Here is a 24,515-nt window from a genome sequence, read left to right on the forward strand (position 1 = left end):
CAACATATAAATGAAAGTCTGGGCTTAATTGTTGTGTACACTTTATGCCGATATATGTATGTCACTTGTGGACTTGCATTAATGAAATCCATTGCCATCCTTTAATGTGAAGATGTAGGGTATTACCAGTGCCCAGAATTCTCCACTTGGGTAAAATTGGCCAAAAAACAAGTAAGGGTGACCAACTTTCTGGTTCTTAGGATACAATTCCCTAGGTCTTTAACTGGGCCGTAGAGCTGCAGTGTCTATAGTGCCCTATAGAAACAACAATAAACAGCAAACAAGTAACATTCTTGTTGCTAATTAAAAATACACATTCATAGTTAACCCTTCTCACAATCATACTTCTGTAACACAAAAACGAATTCTTGAAGAGCAACCATTGTGACAACACATTTGCATACCTCCCAACATTTTGGAAGTAAAAAGAGGGACAAAAATTCTTTTTCCGCAAGTAGCGCAGCAATTTTTTGACCACACCCCTTTCTGTGGTCACACCCCCTAATTACCATGTTTGTTTTACAAAATTTGGCAGGTTATGAAAGTTTGAAAATATTTCTCCTTATCTAAACTGTGTTTTTGTGTCTCAAAATTGTTACAAAGTATCTTATTTGCACCTGTTAGCTGTTCTGGGCTCTCTGTTAAAAGCCAATTAAGTGAGAAACTTTGTTTCTTTTTCTGGCTGTTCAGTGCATGGAAAAGAGGGACTTTCCAGTACAAATGAGGGACAGCGGGTTCAGCTGTCAAAAGAGGGACTGTCCTTCCGAAAAAAGGGACAGTTGGGAGGTATGCATTTGAATGCTAGGCATACATTTTGAATTGTTGTGATAACATGCAAGGTTCCTCCATTAGAAACTGTAAGAATAGTATAGCATGTTTCCGTTGGTCTGGTCCCAGAGTAATTTGTAAATCTCCTATATGTACACGTAACAGCAGGGTATTGTTACATGTGACTCTTTCTTTTGAGGTGCTGTGACAGTATAAAGAATAAAAGAAATGGGTGCCAGTGATTCTTAACCATAAACTGAAGGTTTATTGAACAGTAAAGGCACTCCCTTTGTACACTTAATTTTCAAAGCAAACAGATTCAGCAAGACAACATCAGGCAGTATATATCAGTCACACATCTTGGAGACAGAATGGACACCACAGTGCTTTGGCATCCCCTACAGTGGAATTCTCTCAAGGATAACTAATAGGGTCCCTTTCTAGACTCCACACACACCTTCAGATTGGTCACCTCAAAGGTTCTAAAGCTTTGATGTGATAGAATGGCAGTACCTATGAGCAGCAATATGCAAATTTGGGTTTGACCCAAACTTTATCAAATGGGTCCAATTGTTGTATAAAACCCCTCATCCCAAACAATGCAAGGTTTTCGCCTAGGTGCTCTAGAGGATAAGCTGGCTCTATTTACTGCTGTTCCTTGCTGATCCCAACCAATCACTAGAAATTGCTCTGAACATACTAGACGACTTTCGAGACTTCTCTGACCTAACTATAAATCAAGAGAAATCTGTGCTTATGCCAATGGACCCCCTCCCAACCCAGGCTGCAACAATAAAAGGGCTGTAATGTGTTTTACAGTTTAAATACTTAGGTATTAACATCTCTATAGATTCTACCTCCTTCATAGCGAACAACCAATCCTCGCACATTTTAAGCAAGCTCTAACAACATGGGCCAAACTCCCAATGACTATATGGGGATGGGTAAATATATATGCTGCTGAACTTACAGGTTCAGATCCCACTTTCCTTCTTTAAAAGAATTACCTACTTGCTCACCCCCTTTCTATGGGCCAATAAAACACCCAGACTTTCATGGATCTCTTTAACAGCCCCTATTGACAGGGGGGGCTTGGTCTCCCCCACCTTTTTCTTTACTACATAGCAGGCCGTTAAACCATGTCCACTAGTAGTTCCATCCAGATGAGGAAAACCCTAATAACACATTGCTAAGAACTGTTGGGCTCACTAGAGGCAATCCACAATGTCCCATATACGAAACTCCCCCCACTTACCTCTTTGGGAAAAAAAGCTAATCTCCCCATTTGTGAAAACTGCAGGACTTCTACTACTGCCCAAATTGCAGGTAAGATTTCTCAAGCAACCTCTTGGTTGATTCCCTACCATGGTTAAACTCAAGCAACTGACTGCTCAACAGACGATCCAGTAGTTTAGATATTTTAATTTTAGAGAAGCTTTCTAAGCAGATTTTCCTCACTGCAGATCACATATGCTACCCCTAGTTTCGAAGAGTCCCTATGGGACGACAGACGAGACAAACTTGTCTCTAAACTGTATAGATCATTAATTGTATGCCTCCCTGAATCATTTGATAGAGCCCAACAAAAGTGGCAGGCTGATGCTCCGTCAGTGGACCCAGATGATTGGGAAGAGGTCACACACAGTCTCTATAATTTTTTGATCTCTGTTAGAGACCGACCAATTCAAGTTCATCCACCAGCTATACCTCACTCCAGTTAAACTAAAGAAGTTTACTAGACCCAGAAAATGAGCCTTAAATGTCTCATGTAGTTCTGTGTGATTATCTTTACCATGTACTACCTATGTGCTGTATGCCTATGAATCAGACTGTTTAAACTGTAACTTCCTATTCCTGAACCCCTTTCCCTCAGTTTCCTGTTGACTCACAATAAAAAAAAACTTAAAAAAAACTACAGTCCTTTTCTGGCTGTGGCACCTACACTAAGAGATATTTCTAGTATAGAATGATAACTGCATTGCTTTATGGTGGCACACAGGACTGATCTTGCTCACTATCCCTTACACCTTGTGGTCTACTATTACATTAGCTAGTCAGTTACTTGGTAAGCCTCATAAGTGGAGCCCCTTCACCCTGGCTTCAATAAGGATTTGTTATCTTAGGAACTTGGCCTTGGGCTCCCATATGGAGACCTACTTCCATCTCAGACCCACCAGGAGATTCACTACCTGCTAAGAGAGGAAGAGTCATGTGAGTCCTCCCATTATATAAACTATCCCTGGCCAATTGAGAAAGCCCTCCACCCCCAGGATTGGGTGGTTGGTAATGGTGGTAATGGGTTGTTGTTTTCTGTTGTACTTGACATTCGTATTTGATTTCTTAGTTCTGAGACTTCACAATGTTAATTGTACGGGTATCTGCCCCTGGCCAAACCAGAGTTCTGAGGATTCAGAAGGATGTATTAGTAGGAACCAGTCTGTATGAGTATTTATTAGTCTGTTTGTACATGTAAAATAATGGAATATCTTGAAACTGAAAAAAATGTATTTATTTACACAACTGATTTACAAGCAATAACCATAGCAAAAATAGGCATTGTACCTTTATCTCGCCCATTGTACCTTTATCTCGTGTTCAATTCATAGCTCTGGGTGCCCTTAGGGCCAGCCCTATAGTTTAGGAATTACTTTAGAGCCTGTTTATTTTGGCACATAAAGTCCAAAGAAAGTGGTGTACAATTCAGTTTAATTCCACAATACCAGAGGTACTAATATTTGGGTTTTGTCGCAGGAATCCAATACTCTATATCAAGTTGTTCTTATATTCATTTGGGTATTACAGGTGGTGGGATTATATCATTTAAAAGGACGCTCAGATCAGAAAGTGCACACACGGAATCCCTTGACTCCTCCCCGCAGCAGGAATAGAATCCAGAGTACAATCCTTTGTGGCTCATCCAGGTTTCAAACGCCGAGCAGATGTTAGAAGCCGAAAGTGGGACCATGGGTGGAACGTCTCCTTCTCTGTCTTCTGTGATTCTCTCTAGGTAACGTTTATACCCCAGGACTTGTGATAATTCCAGAATGAGAGTTCCAGGGCGGGACCCGCTGTCCAACATCTCCTTTTGGTGCCAAAAGTCTGGGCTCAGATATATAATGATTTCATCTGAATCCGGCACAAGATAGAAGGTCTCACAAAGCACATTTTTGCCTTTCATAAATGTAACCTTCAGAAGTCTAGTGATCAGGTCTTGCACCAAGTGTTGGGGGATCAGAGGGCAGTTTTTCAGTCTTTGAATGCCAACAAAATCCTCAGGATTCTCTACTAAGAGACTGTCTTTTTTCTCCAGAGCATCAAATAGAATCCTCAGGGTTCTCTGCTTTGCTTCCTCTGCCAAGTTCCACTCTTCCTCACTCAGTAAAGAGCCTTTAGATGCATTACTCAATAATGATGGTCTGAAACCAAAACATACATTAGATTAGGTGTAATGTATATGTGTAAAGTATATATTGAGTTTAATATATTTAAATAAATCCTATATAACCAGTACTCGAGACTCCTCCTCTTTACCCCAATGTGCTTGCTTAAAGGGGTTGTTCACCTTTGAGTTAACGTTTAATATAATGTAGAGAGTGATATTCTGAGACAATTTGCAATTGGTTTTATTTTTTTCTTATTTTTGAGTTATTTAGCTTTTTATTCAGCAGCTCTCCAGTTTGCAACTTCAACAATCTGGCTAACAGGGTCCAAATTACGCTAGCAACCATGCATTGATTTGAATAAGAGACTGAAATATGAATGGGAGAGGGGCTAAATAGAAAGTTGAATAATAATAAGTAGCAATAACAATACATTATTAGCTTCACAGAGCATTTGTTTTCTAGATGGGGTCAGTGACCCCCATTTGAAAGCTGGAAAGAGTCAGATGAAAAAGGCAAATAATTACAAATCTATAAAAAAATAAATAATAAAAATTTGCTTTGAATTTGCCATTCTATAACTTACTAAAATTTAAGAGGTGAACCTCCCCTTAAATGTACGGGGCCTTCCTGATGGCCTTGCCAATCATTCAGATATCTATCAGATACCTATGTATATTTGGGTGAAACAAAATGCAAGACATTGAAGTTCACCATACCATTTAATGCTGGGCTCACTGTACCACACACAAAGTTTTAATACAGGTCACAGTACTCCTTAGTAAATTGCAATATCTTTATATTTTACAACAGGGGTATATTAACTTTTAGAAGACACATATGTTTCAAAAGTCGTGACATAAATGACATCATTAAAGCATCAATTATAACTGATGACATCATTAAAGCATCAATTATAACTGATGACATCTCTAAGCACATATTATAATAATATATATTTCACATGACTCACTGAAACTTGTGTATTATAATAAATAAGGTACACCCTGTTGCAAAATGTGATATGAGAAGTCATGTTGGAGTTCCCTGACCTGTGTTAAAACACTTGGTCTTCAGTTTCTTGCTTTTATATAGTCATGGAACTCCTCAGTAACTTGTATTATCCTTATATTTAAAGAGAGGGGGTTCTTTATTCACTATATATTATATCAATGTGTGTATAAGTGATAAGTGTTGGCGTGAGCCTATTATGCAGTTGAGCACTAAATCCTGTGACATTTGCCATTATCTTACCTGCTATAAGAATCTTCACAAACAGAATCTTGTGCTGTTTCCCTGTCTTGATGGTTTAAGACCATTTCACTCTCACTGTGAATCTGATTGGCTGAAATCAGACGTGGTTCATGGCGTTGCCCTTGCACAGCTGTTCCTTGTCCCACCGGCACCGCACCAAGAGTTTTGTGAAAAAGAAACTGTGCTGCTTTTTTGATCAGTAACCCAGGGCGAGAATCTGCCCCTAGGATCTCCCCTTGTTTCCAGAATCGGGGGCCCAAATATATTGTCCTCTCATGTGATCTGGGGTAGATGTAACAAATGGCATAGAATGGGTGGTCCACTTTCACAAAAGTCACTCGCTCCAGTTCTGTCCTCAGACTGTGCACCAGGTGAGGGGTGAGAGATGGAAACCACCCAATAGAATTAACACATTCTACCAAAACACTGTCTCTTTTCTCCAGGTCATAAAAAATATCCAAGGCTCTCTTCTTTGCTCCATAGGCCAGTTTGCTCTCCTCCTCACTTAGAGGGCAAGGAGATGTGTCTTCCAGATAATTCATTATATTGGAGACTGTTAAGGGCCCCACAGCAAAGCTCTGCACCTGTCTCTACACAGCACTACTCGCTGAACTCAGCTCTGACATTCCTTATATCATGAGAAAGGAAAATGAAACTACTGAAAAAAAAATAAAGGGAAAGTCATCAGAACATGACCAGTCACGTTGCAGATGTTATGATGTCTTTCGTTTCTTTGGTGAGATGGTTTAAATTAGGTGTTTGGATTTAATCATTTAACAACCAGATCCTGGAGGAAAAACAAATTACATTGACCCCCCCCCCTCTTTCTGCTCGAGAGGGCACTTTTTATACACCACTGCTTAGATTTCCTTTGTTACTCTGTCTCCTCTTCTAATCTCATTACGGTCAGGTGTCAGTTATCATTATGGGGTATTTAAGCCAGTCCCTTCCCATATCATATTAAAATCCATTGATCTTGCCCCCGCTTGTTCTTGTTCTTGCTTCATCTTACATTCTTGCCTTGCCTGTACCTTTGTTCTTGTTTGATTTCCCGGCTCTGATTTCTGCCTGCTCTACGGACTTACACTTGATTGCTGCCTGTCTTGACCACTGCCTGATGCACGGACTTACACTTGATTGCTACCTATCTCGACCATATGCCTATGATTAAGGGAATGTTTCCCGAAATGCGTAAGGTGAAGCTGTTACCCTAATGTTGCAATAAACCTCTCAAACCTATCCGGAGTGCCGTCTGATTTGCTCATTTGGATTTTTCTCGACCACTGCCTGATGCACGGGCCTATGTATGATTGCTGCCTCTCTCTACCACTGCCTGCTTCACAGACCTGCTTGTTTGCCACCTTTCTAGATCCTTGCCCATTTAAGGTTGGCATTTTCTTGGTTAAATTCGATGTGTTCGCTATCATATGGCCTCGGCTTTTCATCAAGCCAATTATACATATAAACTTGGTTACACAGCACATAGGCTCCCCCTTGAGGTAGTTCCAGACAAATACATGTGTCGTACTGCCACTACCAGTGTCTCAGGATACTGAGAGTTATACTTCAGCAATAATTGGAGGGCTGGAGGTTGGACATTTTGGTGTCCATGGTGCCTCCTGTTTGAGCACCCAACAGGTAAAGTCATTGTGCTTGGAACGAGCTCTTCAGACAATCAATACACCAAAGGCTCTTGTGTTAAGGTGTTGTGTTACTTTAAATGCAAAAGTATTCATTACAGGGCAAGACATTTGTGTGTTTTAATGAAATGAAAGTGAGACACACAAAGGAAACAGAAACTGCTCTGCTACTCCTACTGCTCCATGTCATGAAAATAAAATTATCGTCAGACCTTTATACATGGACTGCACTCCCACCTGTGCCTGTATATTACCTGTCCACTTGAACTGTAAGCTCTGCAGGTTAGAGAGCACCTTACCATTAATCTCATTGAACTGTATGTATAGCAGGTGACTGTTACCCCAATGATTCTATTTATCTTTAACCTTGTTATGAGCTAAGGGGGCCCAGCTGATACTGACACTAAACATTTTCTTTTCAAAATATTAATCTACATTAAAAGTTACATATAGGTCACGTTGATCGTTTTTTGCGGATAGTTCTGCTTTTGTAAGTAATTATTACTTGAAGTTCCTAAACCTGACTGTTTTGCCAACCTGACTCATCTCAGTCTGTCAGTTAGAGTTTCTAATGCTAACCGACTACTGCTGCACAAATATGGCAGCCTCTTCATAGAGGAACACGGGGGTAAGAAAGGTAATGTAAAAGCATCAGGCAAATATTTTTATGGCAAAATTATAAATAGCATTCAAAGATAATGTTATGATATATGATATAAAAAAAGGTTATTTTCTGTTGTATCTCTTTAAGGTCAGAGTGAGATTTGGGGCAAGTGCTTAATTGTGCCCTGGGTACCCCTGGAACTATAGTAGGGTGATTGTTACCCCAATGTTTCTATATATCTGTAACCTTGTTATGAGTTTAGGGGGCCCTGCCTGAAAATCAGATAGGATGAGAGGCTGAGCACTTATTGTGCCCTGGGTCTCCATGGAACTACACAACTCTCCATCTCCTGTATATCCGGGTTAGAGAACATGTGCAGTGACATTGTACGGGGTAGGATGCCCACATGCATTAACATACCATAGACCTCAATACATGCATTATATCCTAGACCAGTGATCCCCAACCTGTGGCTCATGATCAAAATGTTGCTCTCTGACCCCTTGGATGTTGCTCCCAGTAGCCTCAGAGCAGGTGCTTATTTTTGAATTCCAGGCTTGGAGGCAAGTTTTGTGGCACAAAAACTGTGTTCTGCCAACCAGAGCCTCCTGTTGGTGGCCAGAATAGGGGCTATCAATAGCCAATTACAGCCTATATTTGGAACCTCCGGGAACTTTGTGCTTTCTTATGTTGCTCTCCAACTTTTCTTTACGTTTGAATGTGGCTCACGCTTAAAAAAGGTTGGGGACCCCTGACTCTGTGGAGGTCAGCTGTGCTTTTGGAAGGCAAATTATGGCTACATGGAAAGGGAGATTTCTTTCTCGTGGGATAAGGCTGCTAACCATGGGAAGTGATACAGCAGCCCTATGCCACTGAAGTGCCACAAGGAGTTTTAGTTTAAGTACAGACTAAAGGTTATGGCACTTGTATGATACACAAGAAATACAAATATTAACCTTTACATTGACTCCTGGAATCCTGCTAGATTACTATGTTACAGCAGTTCCACGTGACAGTTTAAGGCTAATGCTAGACGGGGCTGAAAATCAGGTGCTGAAATATGGAGGGCGAGAATGCAGTTTCTCATTTCTTTCTTTACACAATTGTTCCAGGAGCAGGTAGGACATGAGGCTAATGGAAGCAAGGGGCGGATTCTCGACCTGCATATTTCAGCAAGACGTTTTTTTAGTCCCGTCTAACATTAGCCAAAGGCTATTTTGCTCACTGTTTTTGGGGAACCCCCAGTAAGGGTCAGGGCACACAGGCAGATTCAGGGAGATTAGTTGCCCTGCTTTCTACTCAGTCTCCTGTTCTGTCATCCAAAACCCAAGATGTTTGAAAAGGCCAGGGACCATGGAAAACAGATCACCGTTGCTAGGTCTTTAGTTAAATGAGGACAAGTATCTAGACCTGCAACTACAATATATTTAGTATAATATAGTATTTATATTGATAAGAGAGTGTTTTGGGCACAGAAGGGAGGTGTTTTGAGCATATGTGTGTTTATGTGCAAGATCAGGCACAATTTCCCTGGGTAAAGTCTTTAGCCACAGACTTTAAGGCCAAATAATTACAACAATTTGGGCAATGTTGGCCAAGCATTAGGAGGCTCTAATAGGCCTGCGCTTGGGAGATGAGACTGCTGGGAGTGATAGGAATGAGATGCACAATATTTCCCCTCTGTATGTATGTATGTATATATGTATGTATGTACTGTATGTATGTATATATGTATGTAAGTACAATAACAAATACACCCACATAGTGACTTTCCTGCATTTTTATTAAAGTAGAATATTTAAATCGATGACAAAAAAAAACAAATAAAAGGAAAACATTAAATATATTTATAATATAAAAACAATTTGCTTCTGAGAGGCGCCTGCGGGGTCTCAAATTTACCATACAAAAAGAGTCTCCTCTGATTACTTCATCTTCACCCCAATCATGGAATTGCGATTCTCACATGTACTCCCCCCCCAATGCTTATTCTAAAATATTTTCTGATTATCCTCTTTACTGCCAGACGCTATGCAGTGGTGAGATTAAAAAAAAAATAACAAATAGAAAGTGTCCGAAAAAAAAAAGAAATCACGTTCTGACAAAACAATGGTTTAGCCGTATGGCGCACACGCACACATGACAATGGACGCACATATATACATATGGTAGTGTTGAACAGTGGGGTCTGTACGATAAAATAGGAACCCAAATAAACTTCATGTTATGTTGTTGGCATTAATGAACGGAGGTGCTGTACCAACTGCCAGCTACAGCAGCCCTGTATGCAGAACGAGTCTCCTGATTTCCCAAGCCCACTTCCTGGGTTCCATTGGGCTGACTCCCTTTCTTCCTGAAGTTTCAGGTGAAGCTCCAAAATAGTGCCCCTATTTGCATGATTTGCATGTGTGGTGGAAGGTTAATTCAATGGGAATCAGGGATGGTGTAAATTAACCTGCTGTATATGGGAACTTGTACACAACAGTTCTGCATTTTTGCAATCAAATTAAACAAGTATTAGTCTAGGGGTTAAATGATCTTTAAATGGAAAATACAGCATAAACATTTTCAAGTAAGGGATATATTCTATGCACCTAAAGGCATTGGCTATGGTACGTACAGAAGCTTTCTCTGTATATCTGCATGTAGGAGCTGCCATATTAGTTATGTCAAAAGAGTCATTTTCTGGGGAGCACAATATGGCAGCTCCCATACATACATACATACATACTATATACCTGCAAAATGAATACCCCATGGTTGAAATATAACCCCTAATTAGATATATGGTTTGGTTGTATCCGTAAAGTGGCTCACTCACTTTGTCATGGAGTCATTAAGTTAATGGTACCAACTGGCTGCACAATATAACCTACAATGGTTGTAGCATGAGGAATTAAATAAATATATTCTTAAACTTCATTTATCAGGTGTCCCACCCCTATAACCTGTTATTGACTTTAAAAATGTCACAACTCCGCAGCAGCTGCAACGGGAAGAGATGCCATAGAGTTGGGCGAGTACCACTTTAATATACATAACACAGACAGAGATCATCAGCCCCACACAACAGAGATATCAGAGGTAAAACAGACAATGCTACAGAAGAGACTAAATAGAATCTACTTCATAAAGTCAATTAAAACATCTACTGAACAATAAAAAAATGAGACATTGTGGCTGTTCCAGGTCAAGCGCCAAGCCTGCTGCTTTCCCAGGATCACAGATCCGTGAATTGTGAAGAAGAGGGCACACAAAACCCAGTCTCTCCTCAAATCAGTGTCCGTCATGTTAGTATCGGAGTGGAGTCTGTTCTTGTAAGTCTGGGGGCAATGGGGTATCACTCATAACAAGCACACATACATACGTACGTACACACACAACCAATGGAATGTGGAGCTTCTGACAGTCATTGCTGAAGGGAATATCCCCTCGCGTCCGACAACGTTTTGGTTTCCTAAGTGTCATGGATAGAAAGCAAGATCAGTCAAAGATTGTGCTAAAAGAGGGGAAATGTGGGGCGTCTGCCCCTAATTTTTAACACATCAGAGTCCTGCAGGCAGTCTAAAATCCCTCCATGACCATGATGCAATATATGAGGCAGTCAAACCTAAAGCTTAGGTCAAGTGCTGTTACCCTGTTCTTGCTCAAACAGCAGCATGGCAAGCTGAGATCGAGACCCCAGACCCTCCAGATTGCTTTGAATGCACCGGTGATAAATCTCCTCGCTGAGCCGCGGGTTACAAGACCTTGATCGGTAATTCTGAAGCAGCGCTGGTTCCACAGCCCGAAAGACATGGAGTCCAGAGTACCGGATGAACATCTCATAAATGTCCAACATCTCCAGGATCTCTTCATTTTCTTGAGCATCGGCACTCATTTTGGAACGGGCAGACATGTAGTCGGCATTGTAGAAGCAGGACTCCTCAAACACATCTCTGTCAAACCGCCCGGCATCTCTCAAAAGTTCCAGTGTTGCAGAATGAGACTGCTGACCATGCTCCGACACTTCAGGGTTGTAGCCTTGGAAGTGGATGGGGAAGAAGACCTGCCAGTTATTGATGGTGTTCATGCGGCAGCGATTGAGGAACTCTGTGTTCAAGTGGCTGCCAACACCAGCCAGAAAGAATAGCGTATCTACCGGGTGCTTTTTGGAGATGATGTCCATTAATCGGATTTGGGAGGGTGCATCAGTCTTTACACTGATCCATGGGATTTTTAGGTCATGGTTTTTTCGCTCATATTCAGCAATGAGACTTTTGACTTGGCCAAATATATCATTCTGGCTGACCTGCTGGGCTTGGAACGGGTCATAAATAAAAAGCAACGTCAGAAGGGAGTTTTCGTTGCCTTGAATATCTATGAAGGCCTGGAGGAAACGAGCTGCATGTTCCCGATCTCGTGCCGTTAGAGGAAGGATGATGTTGATGCGACTGGCTTCAGTCACGTATGGCATTGGGATAATTTCCACCTCGCTGAGTGGACGCACAAGGTGTACACGCTTGGTGATAGAGCGACTATGTCCCTTCTGAGTCACCAACTCCAGCTGAAAATCCAAGGTGTACTCCATTCCACGCGTAGGGTCAAAGCGCCGGTAGCCATTCAGCAGCTGCTGTTTACGCACGTGTAACACAGGCTGGTACTTGCGGTTCAGTTCATCCACTGCCGTGCTTATGACATCAGTGACGTCTGCAAGGTCAGCTCCAATCAGCTCGCACTTTGGAGAACCGTCAGCACAGGAGTAGGTTTGGTCCTCCGTGAAGTAATCCCAGCGTAGGACTTCAAACCGCGTCCGTGGCTGGAAGGGAGAATTGATTCCTAGGGGCCATGTGGCAGAATGTTCCCCCTCCACTGACAGGCTACTGGTATTCTGTATCTCCCTCTGGAAAACAAATATGAATAAAGGATGTTAAGAATAAAGCTGCTCAAGTATTTAGTGAATCAGACTGCAAAAAAAACAAAAAAAATACCAAGACATTTTTATTTGCCTTTTACTTTAATGAGGAACAAAACAACAAGACAAGCTTTGATGTTTAAAGGGCAGCTAAAGCCCTCTAATTTGCATTGCAATTGGTTTACGAGTAGCCTTTGGACTTCACCTATTTCTATAGTAAAACACTTTTGCAGAGCATTGCTCCGGCCTGAAGATTCCCAGTGTGCGTGTTAATAATCCCACAAGCATGATGAACATGTTGGGAGGTTTGTGGGAGCATAAGAGTCTGCATATAAAGCAACCTTGTCTAATAATGCTGCTCATATTTTGCCAGGGTTTTGACTAATCTTTGAATGGCTAACACAAAAAATCCAAACTAAATACTCCCACTGCAGAAAGCAGTATACATGGAGTACGTGCAGAGACTTTTCTCTATAGCCAAGGTTCCCAAACTGTGGGGCTGGTACCCCTGTGGGCTGAATGTGTGCTTGCTCTTCTACATATTATAAAAACTGTGAGAACAGAACACTGATTTTCCAATATCTGCTCTCATTTTGTGATCTATGGGGAGCATCTGAGCTTCTGTACTTTCTGCATTCCCGACAGTACTTTTTACACACAAAGAAATGTTTTGATAGAGATTTGGCTGACCTATACATTCCCCGCTGACATCCCAAGGTGACAACCTGCCTTGGCAAATCTCTGGGTGTGTTCATATGCTCCTTGAAAGAGAGGTATTCACATTTGATTTTCTGTAGTATAGAACTATAACTGGCGCACATACGAACTCCCTCCTGAGAACATAATAACTGTCTAAAGTAATGCATTTGATCTTTTTATTCCATAAAGAAAGCCAATACTGTGGGTGTCCTAGTTTCCAGGAATATGTCGAGCATAATCCTCTCTGGTTATGATGCCGGTGTCTCTGCTGAATTCAGATCATTTAGAGAGTAGGGCCCCTACAGTTCCGTTTCCTTTAATCTATACTCTCCCTCTGTAATTACTCTTCCCTTGAGATTTACCCGCTGCTGTCTCTGCATGACCCTCCTGGGTTTTAAATAAAATGTTCACATTCTCTAGAATAGGAACTTACGCCTCCAGTAGTTACTTTTGGGAATGTCTATGAAAGCTATTTAGAATATAGCAATAATGGCTGCAGGTTTGGCCTTATTTGATAGAACTGGCAGCCGTTTGGGTCCTGTATGGAATATAATGAATGACTTTGTGGCTGTTTAGATGTGGATCTACTGGGCATGTGGTCTGGGGCTAACCATTGTACATATAGCTGAGGGCCACAAGACTGCCTTATATGAGCCACTATCCACTTGTATGAGGAATAGATTGTAAGTGGACGATAGCAAGGTTTTGCCAGAGGAGAAAATGCCATGAGTAAATAATATAACACAGAAGCAGTGCCGTGCTGCAGCACTTTAATGCAGTGTATTACTCCAAACAAAAGGTGTAGTGATTGTAGATCAAAAATGCCATTCACCAAAGAACATTTTTCTTCAAATGAAAAAGTATTTGCTTTGAGGCTGGAGCCACAATAATGACTTTAAAGGATAATACAAATACAGCTGGGTGCAGTGAAACTGATAGATGTGAGGCTGCAAATAATGTTAAGTGACCACTGGGGAGCAGCACTTATCTGCTGCAGAACACAGGACTAACCAAAATACCGGCTATTCAGGTTTAAGCACAGTGAGAAATCCACGGATGAGTTGGGGTTAGTATTTCTTGACAAATGTGTAAATGAGTACATGCTTTAGAAATGTCAGAGAAGTGCAATGTACCTGGGAACTGAGAGCCGCTGGCAGGAAATATACAATAAGCGGGGAAAAGGGCACATATATATGAAGAATGTGACACGCAAGGCATTTTAAATGTTAAAGTTGAAAAAGATAAACCTTCTGAGCAACAAGGCATCATTAAATGGTTAAGGCCAGTTGTTATGGTTCTATGCCAGTTACCGCCCACAGTTTACTATCTACAATCTTGGGAATATTCCTCCTCTGCGCTGGGACTCAGGTCAACCTAAACCCCACAGCAAATATATGCACTCCCCCTTCCCCTGTAAGACTTAAGAGGATCACAAAAATTAAAGGGGAACTATCGTTAAAATGAAAATGTAATATAAGCTTCAGCACACTGAAATAAAAAACTTTGTAAATACAATCAATTAAATAATCTGCATCATTTCTGAAATAATCAAGTTTATGTTCACTTTCCCTCTCTCAGTTTCTCTTTATTCTCTCTTGATGCAGCAGTTGGGTGTCAGATATTCACTGACAGTTAGAGCCAAATATTCAATACATCTTATGGAGGGGCTTTATTTCCTAGCAGATGTATTAGAGCTCATTCAAATAACTGATTCCAGTACAAACAAAATAACTGCCCTTTGCACAAATTCAGCATGTAGAGCGACAGGATTTCTGGTGATTTTAACAGAGTGAGCTCTAATACATCTTCTAGGCAAAATGAGCCCCCCCCCTATAAGATATAATGCTCCTGCATGAAGACAGAATGAAGAAAAACAGATACTGAGAGAGAGAGAGGAATATTGAACATAAACTTGATTATTTCAGAAACAATGCAGAATTTTTAATTGATTGTATTTAGAAGTTTCTTATTTCAGTATAGTTCCCATTTAAGTACCGTTAGCAACCTTTTCTGCCTAATTCTATCCTTAAAATGGTGGAGTAGTGTTTTGAGACTACAATTTTATTGTTACAGTAACTATTTATTATTATTAGGCCCTCTCCTGTTCATCCTCCAATCTCTCATTTAAACCACTGCCTAGTTGCTAGGGCAATTTGGACCATAATAACCATTTAGATGCTGAAATATAGTGAGTTGCAGATCAAAAAGCTAAATAATTCAAACCCCACTGGAACTACCTCTTCAAAGCCCCAAGGTTGTTGCGAATACATGAGAGGTGTCATTATAGAAATGGGAGTTCAGGTCCCTGATTGGTTTCTGCTGGTTGATTTGCCAACTTGCTCTTTACCTGCAGCTGCTCAATCTCGTGATAGGTTCTCTCCAGCTCTAGATGTGTGAAGCGTTTATGCAGCCGGTACATCTGCACAGGATCCAGCACAGGATGAGCAGTGAAAGCATTTGTAAATCGTGGGTCATTTTCTTTCTCCAGGTCAGCATTCTTACTCAGCTCAAAGTAACGGTATTGTATACCCTGCGCAGGAAAAAAGAATAAAGGTAAGCAATGCATATAATTTATCCCCCAGATCAAATACAAAGACACTGTTATACACACACACACACACACACACATGAGAAATGAGAATGCATTGCACAGGTATAATGCCAGCCTTTCACAGGCCTCGGGCTCAGGAAACAGCACTTTCCTTCTTCTTTACCAGGAATATTCCCTCTGCGTGCTCACAGGCTGCATGTACTCATGTGCTACCAAGATTTGCTACATACTAGTTGGCAGGGAGTGCAAAAAAAAAAAGTAAGGAGAAAGAAAGTTTAATTTCCCTGAAATAGTATATTCCTTATACAGGAAACCACAAGGGTGATGTCAATGGTTTCAAAATTCCAGGAAAACTGGCAGGCGCTTATAGTTATACACACAGCATGGACCTACATGTACCACAAGCTGCAAGGTCCAATCATCCTTCCACAACTACACTCTCCATCATCCCCATGCCCCAGCTAGCTCACAATGCTCTCAGTTTAAAGAAACAGTAACACCAAAAAATGAATTATATATTTCATATATAAATATTCATAATGCACTCGCAGGACTTCGGAAAACATAAAAGTAATTTATTGGAGCAAAACCGCTGTTTTCGGCTGTACTCCCAGCCTTTTTTTTAAAGTTATAGAAAAATTTGAGAAAGTAAATTTTGCTCCAATAAATCACTTTTAGGTTTGCCAAAGTCCTGCGAGTGCGAAATCAAGTTTCATGTGATACCTGGTGTTATATACTGCACCCAGGCACCTAACAAACAAGGGAAAGTTGCGCTCACCACTAATTTTTAAAAGCGGTAAGCGGGAGTGCAATGAGACTATGACCACAACATTTATAGACACATACAAGAGGTCCTCTGCACTCAACCTATCATCAATTAATATTTAAGACATTGAGAAAAACGCCTTACCCTTTTTTAATGTAGTTGGCCAGCTTAAATATACTTCGGTTTTTAAATTTCCCCAGGCAGATGCATGTGCAAGAAATAACTGGCTTTTTCGTTAAAGTTCGGCTTTTCACTATACTGTGCATGCGCAGCCACGAGATGACCCAAAGAAGCAGGAAGCCGATTGTTCCGTGGTGCTTACTAGAAGAACCCCGGGCTGGTACAGTTTTCTGCTGATAGGAGCACCGCCCGGGGGTGTCAGTTAAGTAAAAGTTGTCACTTGGGGGGTGCCTAAGTTTTAGCACCCCCCAAGTAAAAAATGGTACTCCTTCTCCTTTAAATATACTGTTAAAAGGTTGCATATATGTCATTTTTAAAACTTAAACGACATTCCAGACAAGCAGTTAAACAGGTTTAACTTAGACGTAAAGGTTGAACTTTAAGGGCTCTTACACATGAGCATTCTGACCTGCGCTCCCCTGCGTTCCGTTTTTTGGCGTTCAGCCGCAGGGGAGCGCAGGAATAGACGCAAGTCATTATTTGAAATGGGGCTGTACTCACTCAGGCGCGTGTAGGCGCCGAACGCAGGTTCAGACGCAACATGCTGCATTTTTCCTGCGTTCGGCGCCTACACGCGCCTGAGTGAGTACACCCCCATTTCAAATAATGACTTGCGTCTATTCCTGTGCTCCCCTGCGGCTGAACGCCAAAAAACGGAACGCAGGGGAGCGCAGGTCAGAACGCTCATGTGTAAGAGCCCTAAGACCTGTTACACTTTTTCCTTTAAATAAAATTTTGGGGGGGCCAGCACCATTTTACAACAGGTGTGTCACATGGCTTCCATTTCTACAAGCTTGTTGGCTTACACTGGTTGCTTTGGGTTAAAGGGGCAGTATTTACCTATATACACCTTTGCTAAACAAGTGGTGACATAGGACATTTAGTATGCCATTATAAAAAACAAATTGAAACTTGATGCATTTTTACTTGAATGCTTGTCGTCCCCTATAAACAGTTAGATGAGCTCTGTATAAACAAACTGCAAAGGCTTTGTTATGGTGGGCATGCACAGGTCGACAATGTGTGGTATGCAACTAATCAGGCAAAAGGCAGAACAGATATAGGAGGGGCCATTCACTTGCACGGCCATTTCAGTTCAAAACAGTGTACATAACAGCGGGAATGCAAAAGGATTTTTTTCTTTTTTAAATAAAAAGGCAAAACTAAATGCTCAGCACAAACCCTATATGTTTTTGTGAAAGGGGGTATACTGACCCTTTAATGGACAATTTTCTACTACATAAACACTCTACAAAACGATGAGGTTGTTTTACAGCTAGACTAGATCTGCAGTCTCAAGGGGTGGGTGCAGCCTAACTAACTTTGGGAAAAGCGCTTACCTCGTGCTCTTCCACACAGTTAATGTGGGTGTAATCAATGATGCACCTCCCCAGCCACTCATCGGGCCTAGCGCTCAGGATGTCGTTTCGGCAGTTCTCCAGATGTGGTTGCAGTTTTCTGAGAAGGCTACGTGAAAGCAGGTAACCAAATCCTCCGTAGCAATACCTCCCCTCAGTGTCACCCCCAATGAACTCCTCTGGCCGCCCTAGGTACAGGTCTGCGTCTATGCTGAGGTGAGAAGCCAAGCGAGAGATACGGTGAGCCTCTGTGTACGTGTCGTCCTGCACCAGATAAAACCAGTCAAACTCCTGGATATAATGATCCAGCAGGTGTTTCATGGTCTGATACATGTTCCAAATGGGTCGATCATCTCCATGGGTCACCACTGACATCCCATGGGGCAGTTTACGCCCACGCATGCCAGTGAAGTACACCAATTTTTCTAGTCGGTGGCCAAGTGTCCGGTTCACTGCAACAGCCAAAGTATTCAGAGTAGTTTTGGAAGTCAGGACCCCCACAAAGAGGCGCTCTCTGATGCCAAGTTCTGTGCTTATGTACCGAGACCTGCAATAAAAAATGAGAGTGGATTAGAAACATTAAGGCTTGTCCACATATACATACAGTATAAGTATAATGGAATGTTAGCTTGATTCATATGCATAGAGCTTTGTGATGGGTGGGACCATTAGGGGGACCCTTAGCTGCCCTGTTAAAGCAACAGATGGATTACCCAGCATTAAATTCCCAAAAGGAGTGTCATCTCAGTGAAGCTTTGAATCCACACATCTAAAAAAAACATATGATTAGTCTGAAGTGTCTATAGAAGTTCAGCTGTGTAGGGGCCACCCTTTATTTACTGCGCATATAAGAGTTTTTCACATTACTAAAGGGATACCAACAGGCAGCGCTGACTAAATAGGAAGTTAACTTTAAAAATTAAATTTTACACGCCAACGAACTTTTGAAATACCAAATAGACAATTAGATGGTGAAAAACAGAGATATGGGACACATGGATTCTAAATAGAGATGCTCTCGGATCTATATGAACTTGGCAATGGGCAGAGTTCACCACCCTTGGAGTGTACGTGGGAAGAGGCTTCATGAGCTTAGTAATATTATTTGGAGACATGGTACACACTGTAGGTAAATATTGCAATTCAAGTGCACAGTATAATGTTTTTCTTTCTTCTGTTTTTTGTTTATTTAGATTTTCTTCCTTTATTATTTTCTTTTCTCTTCTTACGGAAGTAATGATATGTAACAAGAATGCATGTAATGTACACAGATGTTACTAGTAACAAGAGAAAAAAAAAGTTGACAAAAATTTAATTTTAGTAGGAACACTTAAGGCCGGCACACACGGGCAGATTAAAGCTGCCGATATCGGTCCTTTAGACGGTCGGGGGCTTCTGACGGGTCCCCCGATCTATATCACAACAAAAATCAGCCAGATATCGATCAGGCAGGTTTGAATTTCCTGTGATGAGAACCACATCTGCTGGTTGATGTGGTCCTACGATCTGTCGGTGCACATTATCTTCCACATTATCGCCCTGCCGTTAGTGGGCATTTCAGGGAAAGATCTGCTCATTTTGCGACTTTGGCAAACGAGTGAATCTTATTGTGTACAGCCACAGTCTGTCTGGAAGGACCCATACACAGGCAGAGAAGTTGCCAGCCTGGTCTGAAGGGGCCAAATTGGCACCTTAAATCTGTCTGAATGTGGCCAGTGTTAAGGTGGTCATACACTATGAGATCTGTTAGTTTGGCGAGGTCCTCGATCGTAAGAAAAATGAAACCGGTCCAATCTTTTGCTAGATATTGATGAGGGCAACCCATCGGAACGCCCCCTCCACGGGCAGATAAGCTGTCAAATCGGTCTTAAGGACAGATATTGGCAGCTTTGATCTGCCCGTGTATGGCCACCTTTATTGTGGTTGATATTAACAGAACCACGTAGAACAGGAAAGGTTGTGCGGATCACTATAGGGTGGTCTATTGCACCAAGGTAAATGTATCTATTTGTAGGGAATAAAAGACTGCATCCACCACACTAAAGGTGGCCATACACATTACAATCATTAGTTTTCTCTACTAAGAGCTAAATCGTCAGACATACAGATACAGGTATGAGATCCAGAAAGCTCTGAAATATGGAAAGGCTCCCGTTTTTCTCAAATAATCCAAATCTTTAAAAATGTTCTTTTTTTCTGTGTAATAATAAAACAGTACCTTGTACTTGATCCAAATGGAAATATAATTAATATAATTAATTCTTATTGGAAGAAAAGCCAGCCTATTGTTTTTTTTAAGCTATACATGATTTTTTAGTATGAAGATCCAAATTACGGAAAGATCCATTACCTGGAAAACACCAGGTCCTGAGCATTCTGGATAACAGGTCCCATATCTGTAGAAATTCTACCTGTATCTGATGATACAGCATAAAATATGACCGATGTTTTAAAGGCGCCCGAAACTTTTTCCTCCTTGTCGATCAACAAGACGACAACCAATATCCAAGTCTTTAGCAGATATCGATCGTCTCGGAAATTTTATTTCGTACAATAATATCTGTGCGTGTATTGCCAACTTTGGGAAGATGGTAGGCAAGATATACTGTACATATACACAAACATACACCCTTGCTAAAGACATAAAATGTCTGAAATCCTAAATAGAAGGATTCCATCTGGCTAATTTTCTCTGAAATCCCCTAATATCCTTACATCTTACTAAAAGGTGGGGGAGATTAGGAAATAATCATTTTGAGGTCTGAAGACGGAATTCCAGCCAGCAGGGCCAAAAGATCCATCATCATTTCAGCAGCTAAATGTAGAGGATAATGAAAACATTATAAGAACACTGTGGGTTTGTTAAAAAAAAAAAAATAAATAAAAAGTTGCACTGTACCGGGATGGGGAAAAGTAATGCATGCTGTCGGTTGGTGCAGCAAGCCATATTAAGTACACCAACCATACGCCTGTATAGTATTTATTACCCCCTGCCCGGCAGACAGAGATTATGACTGGTCCTTGTACTTCTAAATTGCTCATTAGGAAGCAGCCAAATAACTATTCTGGTTGCAAACCTAAAATGACATTAAACAGTCTGCCTTGCTTACTGGATTCCCTGGAAGAGCCCCAGATATTGCAGGAAGACTCATGTACATCTAAGGCTGGATAAGAGTAGCCACACAATTATTCTGTTCTCTTTCCAGTATAATCATATTGGCATATGTGAGCTTGGCAGTACTACATGCACTGATAATCACAATGGGGCTCAGTAAACCATATACTTCTCTGAGGGCATTATTGGGTTGGTGTGTGCTAAACTGTGGGTTTCAGGAGTCCATCACCCATCAGGAGAACAAGTAGATAACGCAAGGCTGGAGGCCCACGGGCATATTTCTGGCCTCTAGCCTCTCCATAAGCTCCTTTGTATGTAAGTACTTTAATATAATGCGGCCCTGCAATGTGGTCCACAAGAAACAATTGGCCCACGACCGATAAAAACATAATTGAATGAATCCACACAAAGGGAGGGTAGCCAGAGCCGTGTAAGAAAATGCCCATTTTAGCCAGTTTTTATTTCTGTATCAGTCCGCCCCTCCGCTGTTACCGCATCTGGTTTCTGTCTTGTTTCTGTTGTAAATATAAGGTCCTTCTGTTCAGGGCTCGGCTGTGCTGCCACACGTACCCCAGAGAGGGGGAGGGAGTGGATTAGTCAGAGGTGGAAGACAGAAGCAGATTTATAAGTGCACAGATACTATGGCATACTCTATCTCCCCCTCCCCCAAATGGAACAATCACCTGCTTGTGGCACACAGCAGCACCTTGAGTACACTGTAGCCCCACAAATTCACACGTTATATATAGATGCTGACAGCATACACTGCCATATTGATGGCAAGATACTTCTATGTCTGGGCTGTGTGAATAGATTGCACCCAACAGACTTTCAAATTAGGTAATTATTTACGGAGCAGCATGTTTTGGGTGATTCCTGAAAAGTTACCCCAAAACATAGGCAATCGCCACCCCCACCCCTCCAACTCAGAGACTTTAGGACAGCTAATCAGACCACATAGCACTGGGCAAATCTGCCTTGATGCAGCAACACACAGCAACCAATCACAAATTAGCTTATATCAGTCTACTGTAGGTATAATCCTAAATGTTAGTGATGAATTGGTTGCTACTGGTTATTGCACTAGGGCACAGTGTTAATCAAGTCTTGCCCAGTCTACGAAACATTGGTTTGCATGCAAGAAATAACTATTGCTGATAAGATGTTGCAAACCCAGTCTCCTACATTCACACAAATTCATTCACCACGGACCACCATGGAAATATCCTATAAGGAGAAGCCTAACCAGCACAATCAGATCAAATCACATCCAATCTTATAACTATCTCTTATGTGACTGAGACTTAAATCTCAATGACTATGATATTTGGGGCATCAAACCCAGAATGTAAAGGAGAACTACAGTAGGGCAGAGATGTTGTACATTATGTTTTGGGCTAGAGTCCTACAGCGGGTCGGGTACCCGCGGGTTACCCACAAAAACCTGCGGTACCCAGTGGGTTGAGGGTAGAAGTTTCGGGAGCGGGTATAGACGTGGGTCCGCGGTTCTCTTCAATAGTCTTCTCAATAGCGAGTTTTACTCCTTTTTTGTTGATCACGCCTACTTCCAATGATGTCACTTCCGGTTTACGACATAACTTCCTGTTTTACTCTGATCACGCCAACTTCTAATGATGCCACTTCCGGTTTACAAATACATCACTTCCCGTTTCATATTGGTCAGCGGGTCGCGGATCGGGTTGAGGATAAGGTAGTGGGTCCAAGTGGGCGAGCATGCGGGTCGTAGGTCCGGGTTGTGGGTCGGGTTTAACAAATTGGCTCCGCGCTTCTGTACCAGCCCAATGTGAACCATAGCCATTTAGCAGTAAAGATCTGTGCCTCCAGATTTTCTCCTAGTAGTTCCCAACCTACTTTTCTGCTGATTTACTGCATATACTCTGCTTCTGTCACTTACTGAGCTTAGGAGATCAATGCGCAATATACTGGAAATATATATATTTCAGGGACCGAAACATCATGTTGGCTGCACATGCACTTTTTAATACATTTGCTGATTTCATAAGAAATCCAGGTGTTGCTGGTCTTCTTTTGAGTGTATATATGTGTATATATATATATATATATATATATATATATATATATATATATATATATATATATATATATATCGGTCCACATTTGGACCTTTTTCACATCCTTGAAAAAGGTGCAAATGTGGACCGAAACATCGGGCATTTGATACTACGACAATAAAATTATCAAGTTTTTAAAGGGAGTGCTGGTTTGCCGATAATTGATACATACAACATAATTACCGTGCACCCCGCCATTAGCAACAGCCTTGGAGTGCGGATACTCATTGGAAAGTGTATATATATATATATATATATATATATATATATATATATATATATATATATATATATATATATATATATATATATATATATATACACACACACATACAAACAAACACAATAGCCTTTTAAACAGTGCTTAGTGATGTCATTGATTATAATCGGAGCATGTAATTTTTGTCACATGACTCACTGAAACGTGTGTATTAAAATAAAGTACCCCTGCTGCAAAATGTGAGGATATTAGACGTCACCTCGTAGTTCCATGACCTGTTTAAAAACACTTGGCCTTCGGCCAACAAATTTAATAATCAGCCTTGCAGCATCAGATTAGATGACAAACCTCATTTTTGGTTTAATAATTTGTGACGACCCCTAATCTTAGCTTCTCAAACGCTGTTCAAAATACACGGAGCATGTGTGTGTCCCAGACACCTAACTGAACTCAAGAGGAGTAACTCCTGTGATAACTTTGAAGGTATAGTCTTATGGATGATGTACTCCTTTTGTTATTATGTCTGGTTCCACTTCAGAGTCAGGGCCCCGCCAGACCTGCAGACTTACTCAATTATAACATAGAACTCCGGAGAACCAAGGTAGTAGTTCAGTAATTCATTTTATTCATACAGTGCACGACATGTTTCGAGCCAACACGCTCTTCCTCACCTGAGGAAGAGCGTGTTGGCTCGAAACATGTCGTGCACTGTATGAATAAAATGAATTACTGAACTACTACCTTGGTTCTCCGGATAACTTTGAAGGCCAGGATCATTACCACTATAGAGATGCTGAACCTTTAGTCTGGTTCAAAAAGTTTAGTATATAAATATGACATGTTTAGTTCTCCATTAAGAAATCTCAAAGTCTGATTATCCCTCAAATTACGTGACCAGATAGAAATCATCATTTTTGCAACGAACGCAGGTTCCGCCTCTTTGGTCAAACATTTGCCCATGATCAATAGTTCAGCTCCCCAGAGTACAACTCT

At 41.2% G+C, this 24,515-nt stretch overlaps 2 protein-coding genes across 2 annotated transcripts in view; both read right to left on the reverse strand.

Annotated features, from left to right (window-relative positions):
- Window positions 1-814: 814 nt before the first annotated feature.
- LOC121398174 lies at window positions 815-7,464 on the reverse strand. Its single transcript, XM_041576971.1, has 2 exons — window positions 5,403-7,464; window positions 815-4,184 (listed from the first exon to the last, which is right to left on the reverse strand). Exons 1-2 carry the CDS (start codon window positions 5,942-5,944, stop codon window positions 3,554-3,556), a joined length of 1,173 nt encoding a protein of 390 aa, XP_041432905.1. The 5' UTR covers window positions 5,945-7,464; the 3' UTR covers window positions 815-3,553.
- A 1,947-nt stretch (window positions 7,465-9,411) lies between these two features.
- The window catches only part of chpf.L (chondroitin polymerizing factor L homeolog), a 32,039-nt gene continuing 16,935 nt past the window's right edge, over window positions 9,412-24,515 (reverse strand). Inside the window, exons 2-4 of the mRNA XM_018235670.2 lie at window positions 18,077-18,641; window positions 15,587-15,769; window positions 9,412-12,528 (exon numbers count right to left, since the gene is read on the reverse strand). Coding sequence (XP_018091159.1) covers window positions 11,269-12,528; window positions 15,587-15,769; window positions 18,077-18,641 — 2,008 coding nt within the window. The 3' untranslated portion in view covers window positions 9,412-11,268. The remainder of the gene's footprint in view (window positions 12,529-15,586; window positions 15,770-18,076; window positions 18,642-24,515) is intronic.

Source organism: Xenopus laevis, chromosome 9_10L, assembly GCF_017654675.1.
Source record: "Xenopus laevis strain J_2021 chromosome 9_10L, Xenopus_laevis_v10.1, whole genome shotgun sequence".
Taxonomy (NCBI): domain Eukaryota; kingdom Metazoa; phylum Chordata; class Amphibia; order Anura; family Pipidae; genus Xenopus; species Xenopus laevis.

Coding starts and splice junctions, on each gene's coding strand:
- LOC121398174 (XM_041576971.1), bottom strand. CDS start 5,944: ATGAATTATCTGGAAGACACATCTCCTTGCCCTCTAAGTGAGGAGGAG. Junction 4,185..5,402: donor TGTGAAGATTCTTATAGCAG/GTAAGATAATGG, acceptor TTTTGGTTTCAG/ACCATCATTATTGAGTAATG.